This window comes from Podarcis erhardii (assembly GCF_964252035.2).
Source record: "Podarcis erhardii genome assembly, chromosome: 9".
Classification (NCBI taxonomy): domain Eukaryota; kingdom Metazoa; phylum Chordata; class Lepidosauria; order Squamata; family Lacertidae; genus Podarcis; species Podarcis erhardii.
In genome coordinates, this window is record NC_138512.1 from 62,013,928 (window position 1) to 62,029,658 (window position 15,731).

General features: G+C 38.2%; 1 protein-coding gene across 4 annotated transcripts in view; it reads right to left on the bottom strand.

Annotated features, from left to right (window-relative positions):
• Positions 1 to 904: 904 nt before the first annotated feature.
• The window catches only part of PDLIM5 (PDZ and LIM domain 5), a 117,549-nt gene continuing 102,722 nt past the window's right edge, over positions 905 to 15,731 (bottom strand). For all 4 annotated transcript variants that reach the window (XM_081876750.1, XM_081876752.1, XM_081876753.1 and 1 more), the window contains 5 exons: positions 10,823 to 11,000; positions 6,061 to 6,241; positions 5,059 to 5,179; positions 2,228 to 2,343; positions 905 to 1,059 (listed from right to left, as the gene is read on the bottom strand). In XM_081876750.1, coding sequence (XP_081732876.1) covers positions 970 to 1,059; positions 2,228 to 2,343; positions 5,059 to 5,179; positions 6,061 to 6,241; positions 10,823 to 11,000 — 686 coding nt within the window. In that variant the 3' untranslated portion in view covers positions 905 to 969. The remainder of the gene's footprint in view (positions 1,060 to 2,227; positions 2,344 to 5,058; positions 5,180 to 6,060; positions 6,242 to 10,822; positions 11,001 to 15,731) is intronic.

Here is a 15,731-nt window from a genome sequence, read left to right on the forward strand (position 1 = left end):
CCCCAATATTCATCAGTCATTTTCTAGAAACATTTATGACATTTTAAGAGCAGGTAAGTTGCATGTTCTTCATCTGCACTCATACAAATTATACTCTGCATGGCCAAGTGTCTCATTAATTGGTTAATAACATGTTAACTCTTTCCCCCCACATCTTTTAAGGGAGAAAATGAATGCAAAAAGGCAAATATTTATACAATGTGGGAGCTAAAAGAATTGGCTTAACACTGCTTAGTTTCAAATTTCCTAATTACCTACAATAATGAATACTCCCTTTTGTGCCAAACAGTTTCATGTTCTTGGTTATATTTCTGAAATGCATATGATACATACCAGTTAAACTGATTCATGATCTAAAATTGGCCCTCCTCCCTCTCTCTCCTACCTAAGAAGCAGCAACAAACCCACCTTTAGTTTACCACTAGTGGCACTTAAATACAAATGCAAGCTGAGCTACAAAATGTGTGATTGAAACAATATTGCCCTTTCTTAAAAAGAAAAACGAAACAGCCCATCCCACAAAGTCCCAAAGATTTGCTCTCACTAAGAGAGAGTGTCCATCTTCATTTGTCTGACATTACTACTCTAAGTCATTTTAAATCAGGGGTGGGGAACCTGTGGCCCCCTCCCCTGCTCTTATTATTATTTTATTATTTATTAAATTTGTATGCCACCCTATACTCTCAGGGCGGTTACAACATAAAATCGCTATATAATAACACAACATACATACTTCGGTTCCAATTTCCATCAATCTCAGCTAACATGGCCAATGGTCAGGGATGATGAGAATTTGAGTCCAGCAACATCTGCAGGGCTCTAAATGCTCCTTGTTTATTCCTTCCCCACCCCAATCTCTGCTTCTACAGTTAAAAAGTCTAGATAAATACTTCAGTAAGCCTACTGAAAACCAAAACCCAGGAACTTTATTTCCCTGTCAATATCTATTATTCAGCAACCCCCAGAGCTTCAGATGTTCACAGAGTGGGCATGTTTCTTGCAAAGGGGCTTGTCCTTCTTGGAGAAAAAAGTGTGGCCTTCCAAACTCTCACAGCACACCTGAAATGAAATTCAAAAAGACAGAAATGTTTCTCGTTTCAAAAATTAGCACATCGATCAATAACAATGTAGGTGTTTCAGGTGCTCATCACGCTTAATTCTAAACAAACTAGTCTGCTTTTTTTTGTTTTGCTTTTAACATTAATAAAATACAAGTGGAATCTGCAACAAAATATTGCGGTGTAGAGTGCTCCTGTTCAGGGCTCTAGCCAGTCATGCTCTCTTTATGGGTGTCCATTCCTTTATCCTCCCATTTAACCCAAACCAGCATTCCTTGGCTACTTGAAGATGCTCAGTCTTCTACTAAACTGTTTTTGGGTCCCCTACATTAGGATGCTTTTTTTTCTAAGCATACTTTTTGCAAACACCAGGTTTCCCCCACAAGGCTGCTGATGCGTCTCTCTCATGTGTGTGTGGCTGCCTTGCCTCAGCAAAGATCCATACTTGAAAAATGAATTCACTATTGCACTGATTTGATGCAGTGATGGCTGAATGTTCTATTGTTGTTGGAAGCCACCAATAACCTTTCACCTAGGAAGGTCAGCCTCAGGAGAGGTTTTCTGGGACAACCAGGAGCTACAGTGGGAAGGATGGGGTGGCGAATGCCACTAGCTTGTGCTCACAATGGGTTGGATACAACTTGTATTTTTGTACTGCTCTTTTCCCAAGGAAATATGTAAATGGGCTCCGGCTTCCCTTTTTTATCCTCCTATGTTCTCTATGAACATAGAGATAGTGACTGGACTCAAGGGCACCCAGTGAGCTTTATAGTTGAGTTGGGAATTGAATCTCCATGGTTTAAGCCCATCTAGGGAACCATTAATCTAGGAAGCATCTGCATGCGGATAATCTGCTCTACAACTGAACTACAGCCCTTCAAACAGAAGACTACAAACTTGTATGTTTGGCAACTGATGGGAACAAATCTGAATGATTAAAGGGTTTTAAGAAAACAGTGTCAAACAAATTCACATCAAATATATATTTAAGGAGCAAAAAAACAAAAAAGGCCAGCTTTACACAATAGCAAAGTGCTCTCCAAACAATTATGAATTATCCATAACGCACACAAGATAACACTATTAAAAGAGCATTTCAGAAGTTACTCCTATCTTATTCAGGCTAGCAATAGCATTGTTGCCATTGATAACTAAGTTTTTATACTTACTGAGCACACAAAGCAGGTATCATGCCAAGTGTGGCCCAAGGCTTCCAGGAACCTGTCCCCAGCTTCAATGGGGAATTCACAGCCATGGCACATGGTCCCAAAGAGTCCGTAGTAATCTGTGTAGGCAGACACAAACATGGCCACTGAACAACTTGCAACAAACACTAAATCTGAATAAATGTCACGGTAAGCACATAAGTGCTCAAATCACACGCCATAGGTAAGGTATGGGAAGATTTAAGAATTGAGAACATGATCCCCTTTCCCTTTGGCATTCCACCACTACATAAGCGACACTCAATGTTGGTTGTTATGTACTGAAGTTCTCACCCTGGGCCAGCAGGGGGATACTGTAGATAGTTATGCAAATGAAGGATCAAAAGTGACGTTCAGTGATTGGATAGTTTTTATGCAAATGAAGGATCAAAAGTGACGTTCAGTGATTGGATAGTTTTAGAAAGTTGCTACAGTAACGTTGTACTGGAGCTCTATATAAGCAGGCTGACTGAGCCCTTCCGTTCAGTTCTGTTCTGGCCTCTGAATAAACAAGAGCTGTTTGAAGAATCGCTGTGTCGTCTGATATGTTCACCCACAACTTAACATTGGTCATGCCTGGAGTAGAGAAACTGAAACCAATGGGTATTTCCTGTTTTCAGTGGGTCTCCTCTTTGTACTACTTAAGTTGGATTATCACCCTATGGTTTTTCCTTAACTGAAGAGAGACACATCAGAAAAATGAAATTCTAAAAATTGTGGCATTGCAATACTTTTCTTTCTTTCTTTCTTTCTTTCTTTCTTTCTTTCTTTCTTTCTTTATCCCACCCATTTCTTCAAAGAACTCAAGGTGGTGTACATGATTCCCCCTTCAATCCTTACAACAACCCTATGAGGTAGGTTAGACTGAGAGGCTGCGTGTCTGGCCCAAGGTCACCCAGGAAGCTTCATGGCCAAGTGGGGATTTGAACCTTGGTCTCCTAGTCCAACACCCTCACCACTACACCACACTGTCTCTTTATTTGCCAGAACCATTTTTATTTATTCATTAGGAAATTCATATACCTCCCTTTCATTTGTGAGAACTGTCAAAGCATCTCACATAATCAAAATTACAGTAAAATAAATAATAAAAATGGAATCAATATAAGCAAATCAGAAACAGACAGCAAGGAAACCCTTCCGTTTTTCTCCAAGGAATCCAACACAATACATTCCTGCAACAAAAGCAATCTCAGCATATGGCTATAACTCTCATTGCCCTTCTCCCAGTGACCAACTCAGTTCCCTAAGATCATATGAATGCTACTTCTACAACTTAAAGGGTTTACTAAGTTTGGTATAACTTACTACTCAAACAGAGCTCATTTTAAACCTGAAAAAGTCATTTCCATTTCACAGTATCATATTGAGAATGGGTGCACGCCTATTTAACTTGGCTGCTGTTTACAGTTTCAAGAGGTTTACAAGCTTTTCTACAGAAGACAGAAAACAGTAGCCAGGGCAGATTGAAAAGCTTCTGTTTTCTTTCCCTTTCAACCCCAGACACACAGTCTAAGATTTTTCTCCTGTTACGTTAACCATGGTAACAGCAGCCTGAAGTAATCTGTGCACAGAAAATTTACAAAGGACAAGTCAGTGATGTCCTGTATTGAAGCTTGTTCATCTAATTTCCAGTCTCTGATTCCACAGAGAAATCTAGCTTGAAGGCTTGCTGGGTGCAAAACTGGTGCCTTAAGCTTAGACTTCTAACTATTCTTTCTGTATTGCAGTTTCACTACTTCCACTCAATGCCACTGAGCTTGGTTCCCAGGGTTTACACTGCCATCTACTCTTAACTGCCGTCAAGTTTGAGGCATACCTTGGGTTCACACAGCAATGTGTTATCCTGTGCCAAAAAGACAGTTCCTTGGTTTTGCCAATCCTATGTCTTGTTGAGGGGGAAATAGCTTACCACTAACCCACTCAAAAACACAGGAAAAGCAAACAATTGTGATTTTTAATTCTAAATTTTTGCATTTTTAATGATAAAAATAGGGGAACTATTAAAAGAACAAAGGAGAGCAAGAGAGAGCGAGAGAACACAAGGGAAAACAAAATTGTTTGCCATCGAAGGAAGTTTTGCAAAACACATTCCAATTCAGACATGTGTGAACATGTTACTTTGGGATTCTTGCTTTAGTATTCTCACTAGCATCTTAAGCAGTTACTAATGACCAAGGTCCAGGTTAATGAAATACAGTTTTCTGTAAGAGGTAAATAAAAACAGCTGAAAAATACCAGCTGCTTATTTCCCTTTCTCCATCATAAAGAGAGCTCTCCCATAACAGGAAAGAAACCTTTGGATCTAACCCTATATAGATAATCAAAATAATGACAGAAATGAACCAAGTGCCATTTCCCCCACACTTTTTCTACCCAATCAGGGACTCCAAATTTACTTAAATCTGATTTTACAGTTTTAACTGATTTTTACCCTTTAAATCTATTGTCTTTTTAAGACACTGCTTAAGAGGCAATTGGAGTTAAGCAGTATATAAATTGTTTCTTTAAATCAGGCTACCTCAACTTCGGCCCTCCAGATGTTTTGGCCTACAACTCCCATGATCCCTAGCTAGCAGGACCAGTGGTCAGGGATACTGGGAATTGTAGTCTCAAAACATCTGGAGGGCTGAAGTTGAGGAACCCTGGTTTAAACAAACAAGACAAACTAGAGAAGCTCCATCTGTAAAAGTTTGATGTACTGGTAACAGCAAGGGATGGTTCTTATTTTGTAGAGGAAAAACATGATGCCGGTGTAACTAACACACACATACTGAGTCAAGTAAAATGCTCACCTGTCTCACAGTAGGGATCACCATCCTCCAAATGGAAAACATTGTTGCGTATGGGCTTGTGACAAGCCACACAAACAAAGCAGGAAACATGCCAGGTTTGTTTCAAGGCATTTATTACTTCCTAGATGCAGGAGAGACAAAAAACACCACCACCATGTTGATCACTATAGGACTGGAATGAGATGGATTGCTGTTCTCTAGACCATGAAGAAACCCTTTTTTCTTACAAGAAAAAAGGAAAGAAGGAAAGAATCTGGAGAAAGCACTGAGGAAAGCACTGGATCTTGAACCAGATTTTCTGAAGTTACTGCCATTCGTAGGCTGAGAATCATAACAAGGGAGCAAGAGACGAGTGAGTTCAGGTTGCCCCATGCCTATGAATCTGAACATATAATTTGAACAATTTTTTCTGCCCTGAATAAATTTCATACCTAAATGTTTTAGGTAGCAGGTGCTTATTTTTTTACAAGTATCTCAGGCAGAACGCCACCTGGGGTATTATGATTACAAATTTCACAGGTTACTAGTAAAGGCTTCATAGAGACATATTGGTTTGTTTCTGTGTTATGTATTTTGTGTTCTCATTTTTTTTATTTTTATGTTGTGATCTTTGGATGAAGGGCTGTGGAATGCCCTCCCATCACATGTCAAGTCTTTTAGAAGACTATCTTTTAGAAGACATCTGAAGGCAGCCCTGTTTAGGGAATGTTTTATCGCTTTATTATTATTATTATCATTTATTCTGCTGGGAGCCACCATTCTTTTCTGAACTTAAATCTAATCAGGGACATGATAAAAAGTCTTTCTACTGCCAGTGTATTATTTAACCCTGGATAAGGTACAAGAGAAGGAGTTTCCTGACTTTCTGCAATTCAGTCTTTTAAAGGTGGTTACGAGGTTCCACGGTTAGGTCTGCATATGTCCCAATACTTCTGAATTGACCTAGCGTTAAGGATTCCAACATCTAGCCCAAAACTTTAACATGACAACTTTATTACTTACCCCAAGTATCTTCCTCTGGCATCGGGCACATTCAGGGGCAAGGAACTTCTCATAGCAGCCCTCACAGTAAAGAGCTCCCTTTTCTTCCACAAAGCCAATGTAAGCCATGGAAGTTTTGCAGTGTGCACAATTAAACTCCTCTGGGTGCCACGATTTCCCCAAGGCCACCAGGAAAGGCCCTCTGTTTTGAACAGAAACAAAATAATCAAATGCTATGTAATTAGAAGCAGGGAAACGTGGACAATTTTCATGTTAAGAACATGCCGATAACATACCTTAAAAGCAAAGCTGATTTATAAAAAATATATATACTGAGAGAATGAAAAGGTACAATGGAATGTAATTACATTATTTTCAACAGCTAGTTTAAAGGTTTTAATAAGTTAGATTTAACTCTGCTAAGAATGCTTGCCCTGGTATGATCCATTTTTCAAGGGAAAGGTGTTGAATTAGCATCTCTTAAAAGACAAGACTGTTGAAGAAATTAAAAACTGAAGAAGTTGGAATGGAATGTTGGAAGACATCTGAAGGCAGCCCTATTTAGGGAAGCTTTTAATGTCTGATGGACTATTGTATTTTAATATTTTGTTGGAAAACCCGCCCAGAGTGGCTGGGGAAACCCAGCCAGATAGGCAGGGTATAAATAATAAATTAAATTATTATTATTATTATTAAGAGGTTTGGTGAAAAGGGCAAGCATAATGCAACAGGGATGGCCAACCTTTTGTGAGAAAAAGAAGCAGACAAAACTCATGAGAAACAGACATCGTCCCCCAACAAAAACCTTGGTGTGCACCGAGGGGGGTGAGTGGGTATCTGAGGGCACCACACTGGAGATGCCATTATTAAAGGCACATGAAACCAGGGTCAATTTGAAAATGTAAACGACTGAAGATTCAAAAGTGAAGTAAAGCAATGTTGAAAGTAAAACTAACTTTTAAACAAATATGAAACAGCTCCAGGCATTTTATTATCCCTTTACCTTGAAACAGAATTAATACTCATTTCTAAAATGAGAATAAATGTAATTTTGGAAGAAGATGAAAGCTAAATTTCAGACTCATTTCCTGGATGCACGTGAGAAGTCTGCCCATCCGATGGAAAACTCTTGAAACAGTCCTGTGTGTGGTATGCAACCCCTTTTCATCAACTTCAGCATCAAATTTATTTACAAGTCTTTGGCTTAACCAGTTTCCTCTGCCAAAGAATGGAAGCTATCTTTTAAATACCAGCCACATCTAGAATTCCTGCTGCATGTTTGCACAACCATTCAAACATCTAGAAAAAGAGGACACGCTATTTCATTTAGAAAATTGATTTTTGTCTTTCTATGGCCTGTTGGCGACTTTAGAACTTATTGCAAAGGGTTTTATTTATTATTTACAGTTCTCCATGCAGCTTTAAGAGGACAGTCCAGAATTCTATAGACACCCCCTGCTGCCATGTGATTACCTGAACGGTGCAAATACTGACCTAACCCGATACCCTCCAACCTCTGTACAAGCACCTTTTTACATCAATGCCCTTTCAGTTATGTAGCGATCAAACAATACAAGTCCTTATGTACAACAAAGTGCTCCCTTCTCACTGTGTCAGCAAAGGCTAATTTACCAGACTCATTAGGAACACAGAAGAGGTCCTTCTGGCCCCAGGTGGAATCAAGTTTCCAATTGTCTGCTCTAAAATGATAGACTTGGATGCTAATGAAGTAGGAAGGGAGGAAGTGTTTTTACACCACCTGTTACATTTAGCAAGCAGTTTTTTCATACTTGTTATATTTAAGTTTTCTGCTGTGATTTTACAGTTTTGACATTGCAAAGTGAACCGCTTAAAGCAGTACAAAAGTCCCAATTTAAGAGGGGTGGGGAAGCAACTGTTTTCTTCCAGTATCTCCCTATATTCAGAAGTTATTCATGATTTCTGCAGTTAAAAGTGCCATGTTTAATGCATGGAATCACACCAAGAAAAGACCACAAAGTGATTATAACATTACTTTCACTGATCCAGAATTTAATACTCATGCTCTGAATAACATAAAGTGAATTGCAACACGGGCCAAGAAAACATAAGTGTTAAGTACTGGCTGTCAGTTAATGTACTAATTTCAGTCTCTCCCCCATCTACTGTACCACTTTGAAGTATCAATAGAACTTACATCTGAGCGTACACGCTTAAGATCCATGCTAAGTCCTTCAAATGTTTCCCTAGGAGTAGAACTGTAATCATTTATAGGACATGCCTTTTAGTCTCCATTTATTAATGAATAACAACAGTTTGGATGAAGTTTAAGCCTGCTTCACTGATTGCTTCCTGCACTCAAATTGCTTTCTGTTACTATAGTTGTGGTCAGATACTCAGAACCAGTATTACTTTCAGACTTTTGAGACACAGATGTGTTCCCCCATGGATGAAAATATCCAATATTTCCATATCCAGTGTTTCCACATCCAATGTGAGCACTTTCTTCGATTTGTATTGTTCAAACAGTAACTGAAAGGGCACTGATGGAAAAAGATTGCTGGAGTGTATCAAGTTAGTGTCACTGTTTGCTCTGTTCTGGTAACCAAAAGACAACAACTCTGGCCTGATTTCTTCGCGTTAAATGAAGATAATATAAAAATAAAAATCACATTTTTATACTGCATTGCTTTTTCATTTTCTGTGTCAGGCAACACTTAACTCCTTATTTATCTTGGGAGATCCCCCCCCCTCTTTTTTAGCAGCTGACAAAGCCTATGATAACTTTGTTTTAGAATGAAAGACCTTTAAAATAAACCCATTGCATGTAAACTACACAAAAATACATTAATGAAAATATGGATTTGAAAGTGATAGCTAACTTAGTTATTCTGACATTCAAAGACATGCCATGCTGCATGAGTACTTGAGTACTGTCAAAGAACACCCCATCAGATCCACATTACAAATATTTTGTAGATTTGTACATATGCAATAGGCCTCCCCCCCTCCCCCTGCAGTGCACCCTGCCAAACCTGGCTCTGGGGTGGCTGGCTGAACCCATGGAAGAGCACACAGGGTGAGGAAAGGGGATATTGTTTTGTCTGGGAAGCTGAAATGCTTGCACTGACAGAGTGATCGCCACGGCGCTACGTTGAATTTGTCATCTGTCTTAGGTTTCAATGCAAAAAGAAGGATTTTTTTTAAAAAAAGTAGGCCCAGGAAAGTATCTATGATGACTAGATGATAACTTGATCAATAATTAAGAAAAGAAATTAAAAAGTTATGAGGTGGCCTCTCTTAAATTTTGGGAGCTGGCATTTCATGGTTATTTTATGTCTCAGTGTAAAGTAACCAAGTCTACAATGCAGTTTGGCTGCAAAACAGGTGTGCTGTGGAATGTCATTTGATCCAGCGCTTACCTTTTCATAGGTAATACTGCCCCAAAGGGCATGAACTGTAATTATGCTAAAACCTCAACCCTGAAGGCTATCACAAGTTTCCCAAACCACTGTAGTGCAAGAGTGTATGGAGAACATGATATATTGATTAAGGTATTGTCAGATGGCTTCGGTGCATATCCTTCTCATCTGGTGTTTTCTGCTTCCTTTCATTTCCTGAATAAAGCACTGGGATAATTTGCCTGCAGATACTGTGGGCATCAATTACACATTGCATCCATACCCATACAATATATTTTATAATTCCGAGCCTAGATATTGTGAGCATTAATTATGCTTTGTTGATCCTCCTACATTTTTCTGTGCTCTCTGATACAACTGATCATGGAGAACTGGTGATCCAAATGCAGGCCCAGAGTTCTCAGAGTGGGGGCAAGGTACGGTTATTGCTTGTCTCCTCGTAATTTTCCTTATGGAATCATGTAAGACTCAATTCCATTTAACGTGCAAGAGCCAGCTCAACTAAGTCACATGAAGGGGTGGACTAATCATCTTCCTTGACACCCCTACGGTTTCATCATTTACTTGATGACTGGCCACAGTTAAGAGTTCCAGTGTGAATTGACTAATCCAGGCAGACAATAATAGCTCTGTAACCTGTCTTGGGGATTTGGGATACCTGTCACTGACAAGGCTGTTACAGAAGGCAGTGCTGGAGCGCAACCTGCAGGCTGTCAATCATTGTTATTACATGGGTTGAACTTGAAGATGACTTGTCAGAAGCAGTCAAACTCCTGAGGAGCTCGTGTAAGCATAGTTCTAGCAATGATTCAATTGTTTGTTTAATTGCCATTTAAGTTTGATAGAGGCGGTATTGTTTAGTTTTCTTTTACCTGTTCTGGCCTTCAAAGAAATATTTGCTACTGCATATTTCTTGTTTCATTTCCATATCACCTGCTATTTGCTTTTCACCTTGTTTACCTTCTGGGTCTGATTGCAATGAATACTTATTTGCTTTAAGTTTCACTTCTGGTGTCTCCTGCTCCTTGTGCCAATGTCACTAAAAACAGTTTCAAAAAGTGTCCATAGCTACTGGGAGTCTATGATATGCAGTTTATATTTATGCTTACTTCCTTCTCAGATTCAAATTATTCAGTGATGTATCTTTGTTTTTTCTAATATGAATTACACAAACATTAACTATATCTATATATACAATCTGTTTCAAGTAGAGTTCTAGAAATACCAGCTAGTAAAACTTATAATTTATAATGTTTGTGGGGTTTTTAAGAGAAGACTTGGAATGGTCTTGTCTATGGGCTAAGAATACTCAGGTGTAAAAATCTTGTAGATTAACAATTAGAAAGCCTTTACCTCATGTTAAAAGGGGGGAAATTACAAACCTAATTACTTGATTGCAATGAGCACACATTGGAGTTCGCTTTCCTGCCGGGATATGCTCTGCCATCTGAACCAAAGTGTCTTCATCTGTTGGCAGAGGTGGTGCTGCTGTATTTTTTTCACTTGGCACAGTCGCTCCGGGTCTTCCACTCTTGTCTGATGCCCATCCACTTCCAGCTGCTATAAAGAAAAATGGAAGGAAAACATTATAATAAACTATGAGCCTGACCAAACTGCAGGAGGCAGTGGAAGACAGGAGTGCCTGGCGTGCTCTGGTCCATGGGGTCACGAAGAGTCGGACACGACTAAATGACTAAACAACAACAACAATGCTTGCAATGATAAATATGAGTAACGTCAAAGAAGTTTTGAGCATAGCATATGTAATGATTGGGTCATAGCTAAGCAACTAGACAATGAAATAGATGTGTACCTATATATTAATCTGTACTATTATAATTACAAAGTAGTTTTTTTCAGGTCATAACTATAAGCCCTTATTGGTTTGTTATAGTGCAATAAGAGCTCTTAGGCTGCAATCCTATTTTATTGTTTGTTATCAGTGCTTTATTTAGTAAGTAAGAAAAATGTGGCCCTGGTACTCATATACTGATAAAAGTGATGTGCGTGCCAGCAAAAAATGGTTGCCATGGACAACAAACAAACAAACAAACAAACAAACAAACAAACAAACAAACACAGGGGCTCCTACTCCATACTGGTGAGAGTTGTTGCAAAACAGCATTATCATCATCATCATCATCATCATCATCATTTCCCATAGCAGCTGAGAGCAGCAAAAAGCATCAAAACCCATCTAAAAAATACATTGCTGAATCCAAAATGTCTAAAGTTCTTTTGGAATCCAAGAACCATATACTCAAACTATTAGTTCAAGAAAAGGGTAGCTATGAATGGAAAATGTTTGTGGGGGGGGGGTAGTTACTGGTTTTGAGATTATGTATGTGAGATTAATTTATTTCTCTATTAAAATGTAATCTTTCATCTTTTGTTATAGTATAAATTTTATTTGTTAATGAAATCTCTTTTTTTAAAAAAGAACTGTGCAGGTACCTGGACATAAGTGCCATTTAACTCAATGGAGCTTATTTCTGAGTATATATGTACAAAATCACACTTTAAAAAGTTTTTTTAAATGCTTTAATAAAAAGCTTGAAAGGTTGTAGCTCAAAATAGACTCATGTATAGTTTCCAAAAATGGTATGGCTATGAGTACTTAATTGCAAATACACAGGCTTAAGACAAGGAAACAATGTTTAAAAACATCTTGAACTTTCATCAGGTACAGATTATTGCCAATCAGGACGTTTTAGCAAAAGAAGTGGGAGGTGACAGAATTTAAAAAATATGGCCGTCATAAAAATAACAAAGACACTGTAAAGAACTATGAACAATCCGATTTTATTTGGGATAAAATATGTTAGTACGACCCCTCTCTTTCAATTGCGGATCTGGATGAAACACAAAGTTATTGACACTATATGTCTAACATTACAATGTGAAAACTAGTTTTTAGATTTATTATCTTCTTACTACCTATATCTAAAAACAGAGTTTTCAGACAGTCTGAGAGCAACTATGCATTCATATTATTTGAATTAGAGTGTGACTCAAAAGCGAAACACTATAGATATTAAACTTTAAGCAAACAAATGAGGGATGAATGATATGCTACCTTCTGACACATTTACAAAGGCAGTACATACAGAAGCGTGTTTGAAAAAAGCATACTTTCATGAAGCATGTCAAGGAATGTTAGGACGTTACCAGAAGTACATTTAAATAAAAGAAGACTTGCTTCCTTTAGTTAGCTATTACCAAGAAAAAAAGAGGCATTTTCCTCATTTGAAAATGGTGACCTGATGTGTACTGTGCAATGTTGCATAATAGCCACAGGAACCCAAGTGGGGCTGGGCCACTGAGAAACAAGATAGAGGTGTTGAAATGCTTTAGGAAGCACCAATGTTCTCAGAAGCACAAAAACCCCCCACACCACCAAATGGGGTGATCCTCCAAAACACACCCCAATGAGGAGTGAGTAGCCAACATGTGTTACAGAATATTGCATGTCAGTTGGGGTGGAGAACCAGGCAAGGGGACAAGAGACAGAACTGGCCTGCTTGAGCTGAACCCCAACTGAACATTGTAATGTTCAGAAACATGTTTACAAATATTCAACTGGATAAAGAAATACCACTCCTTAGGCATGCAAAAGAATATTTCACCTATTCATATACAAACACAGCATATCCCATGAAATATTACTACTATTACTATTTTGATTTTCTATATCACTATTTTAAAGCCTTAAAATTAAAGGTGACAATATTTGGCACAGCCAAGGTTTTATTAATAGCATATTATACTGCTGATTGCCAACTCAATATTGAACTGGGAAAAATAGTGAAGCATTGGTACAAGGGAGTAAGGTCAGATGTGTGAGGCAGTTACTCTGCCTTGCCCATGGCAACAATACAACAGACTAAATAGTTCAGCACTCACTTAAATATAAGATCAAGTGTCATGTAATATCTATAAATAACAATACTACTTCAATGTGCACCATTTCATTTTCAACTGCTGAAATGAAATATAGTGCTATTAGACCAGTATAAAACAAAATGCTGGTTCTTCAGCAGAATATTAACACACTCTTATACAGTAGAAGTTCTTTATTTCCTGCCCATGTGGAAGCTGAAGGAATTTATCCTGCTTAAATAAAAAAATAATTAGGGTAAATGTATGAGATACTTTAGTCCCTTAAGATCCCCTAAAGAATCATGGACTCAGGTTAGCAGCAGAGAAAGAGCACACAGCATTCAATAGCCACATTTTATTTTATTTTGCTGAATTTGTGGAATACAGTTAAAGCTTTAAATCCTCTCATGATGAAAGGCAGAACAGGAAGGATTATGCTGTTATCATTTCTTAAAATGACTGAGAAAGCTAGAATGTGCACCATGAAAATCAGAACAGGTGCATTAGAGGCCCGGTTACAACTTCAGAGGGTTAGTTTCCTGCTGTAGTAGCTAGCCTTTCATCTCTCAAGAGCTCAGATTAAATGGGCTGTGAAGCTTCTTAATTAAAATGAGCATTCTGGGTTGGCTTGGGTCATCTTCTCATCTGCTGCGCCATAAGCCACTCAAAAGTCAGCACAATTTCAGAGTTGTGTCTGTGTGTTTGTGTACTGACATACACATACAAACACCAAGTAAGGGCAGTTATAGAACCTGGGAAGGAAGTAACACCTTGGAGCACCATCGCATCCTATTTACACCCATCTATTTATTTTAGTTTGGCTAATTTTTGCATCAAGTAGCATTACTCATTATATGTCATATATTTGTGTCTTGGCTGGCTTCATGGTTTTCCCCACGTGATTTTTGCACCCACCCTTCTCATGATTTGTGAGATCAAAAATTATGAACCCGATATCACAATAAGGACTTCAAGCTGGTTTGGGACAATATGTTGCTTTATCGCCCAGCCCAAGCTCTGGATAATGCCATTGGGGTAATTGGGATTCCATACTGGGACTCTTAAAAGTAGAACTACTAAGTAATGAGGCAGAAATGGCTGTGAGAGATAGAGACATTCCGACATTCCAAGAAAGCAAGGGACTTCTGCATGCACAGTTCCATGCAGTTCAGAATGATGATGGCAGCAACCAGACCCCCAAAAGGCCCCCCAAAATGAAGATAAACAGACAATAAAAACCAGTAGTTAACAATGCAAAATTCACAAGCCATTACCTTCAGATACAATAAAACTAGGGTTACCATATGTCTGGGTTTCCCCAGACATTTAAACCGTACTATCCTTGCTACTAAACAGCACTTCCATTTTACTTCTGCCAACATTTTCTAAAGGAGAGATGAGAGTGCTGACTGTAAATCAACTAGCCTGATAAGAAGACCCTGTCTCTGAACTATATTTAAACTAGGGAATGGAAGAGAATTTCATTCAGTTTGCAATTTTAAGTGAACTGAACTGATTCCCATCTCCCAAACTAGCACAATGGACTGGAACAAACAGTCCTCGACTCACAAACTGTACCAAGTGTCAAAAACATATATTTTAGGATAAAATCATTTAAAAATATGTTCAATGAGATAAAACACATATTTTAATATGAATTTTTGGATGGATTCCCCCCCCCATTTTAAAAAACCAGTTTAATGTGGAAACAAATTCATGAATGAACACATGCAAAATTGGCACCAACTGGAAATTAATTAAGGACAGATGGAAGAGACTAAAAGAGGTTACTGTAGTCCCCTACACTCCAGCAAGGCTAACTAGTACAGTGGTACCTTGGTTTACAAACTTAATCCGTTCCGGAAGTCCGTTCTTAAACCAAAACATTCTTAAACCAAGGTGTGCTTTCCCATAGAAGCGGGGGGCTCAATTTACAAATGGAACACACTCAACAGGAAGTGAAAAATGTTCTGCTTCCAAGGAAAAGTTCATAAACCAAAACACCTACTTCTGGATTTGCAGCGTTCTTAATCCAAGTTGTTCATAGACTAAGCTGTTCTTAAACCAAGGTACCACTGTAGTTGAATTAGCTTTGTAAACTATTTTTATTTTTTGCCTGTTAATAAGTAGGAAGTGAAATCAAAGTTATGTATTAAGTCTAGATCTAGATTATTTCACTGCATTACTGAATCTATCCTATATATATCCACACCCACACAGGTGCATTTACTATCAGACCATATTTCTCTCTTTATTCCCCACCTTTTCAAAGCACTGTAGCAACACCTGAGCTGATTTTTTTTTTTTTTTTTTATAAATATTTATTAAGGTTTTTTTAAAATATAAATGCACACATAAAACAATCTTACTTTTATAACAACAAATTCTTCACTTCTTTGGACTCCCTCACGT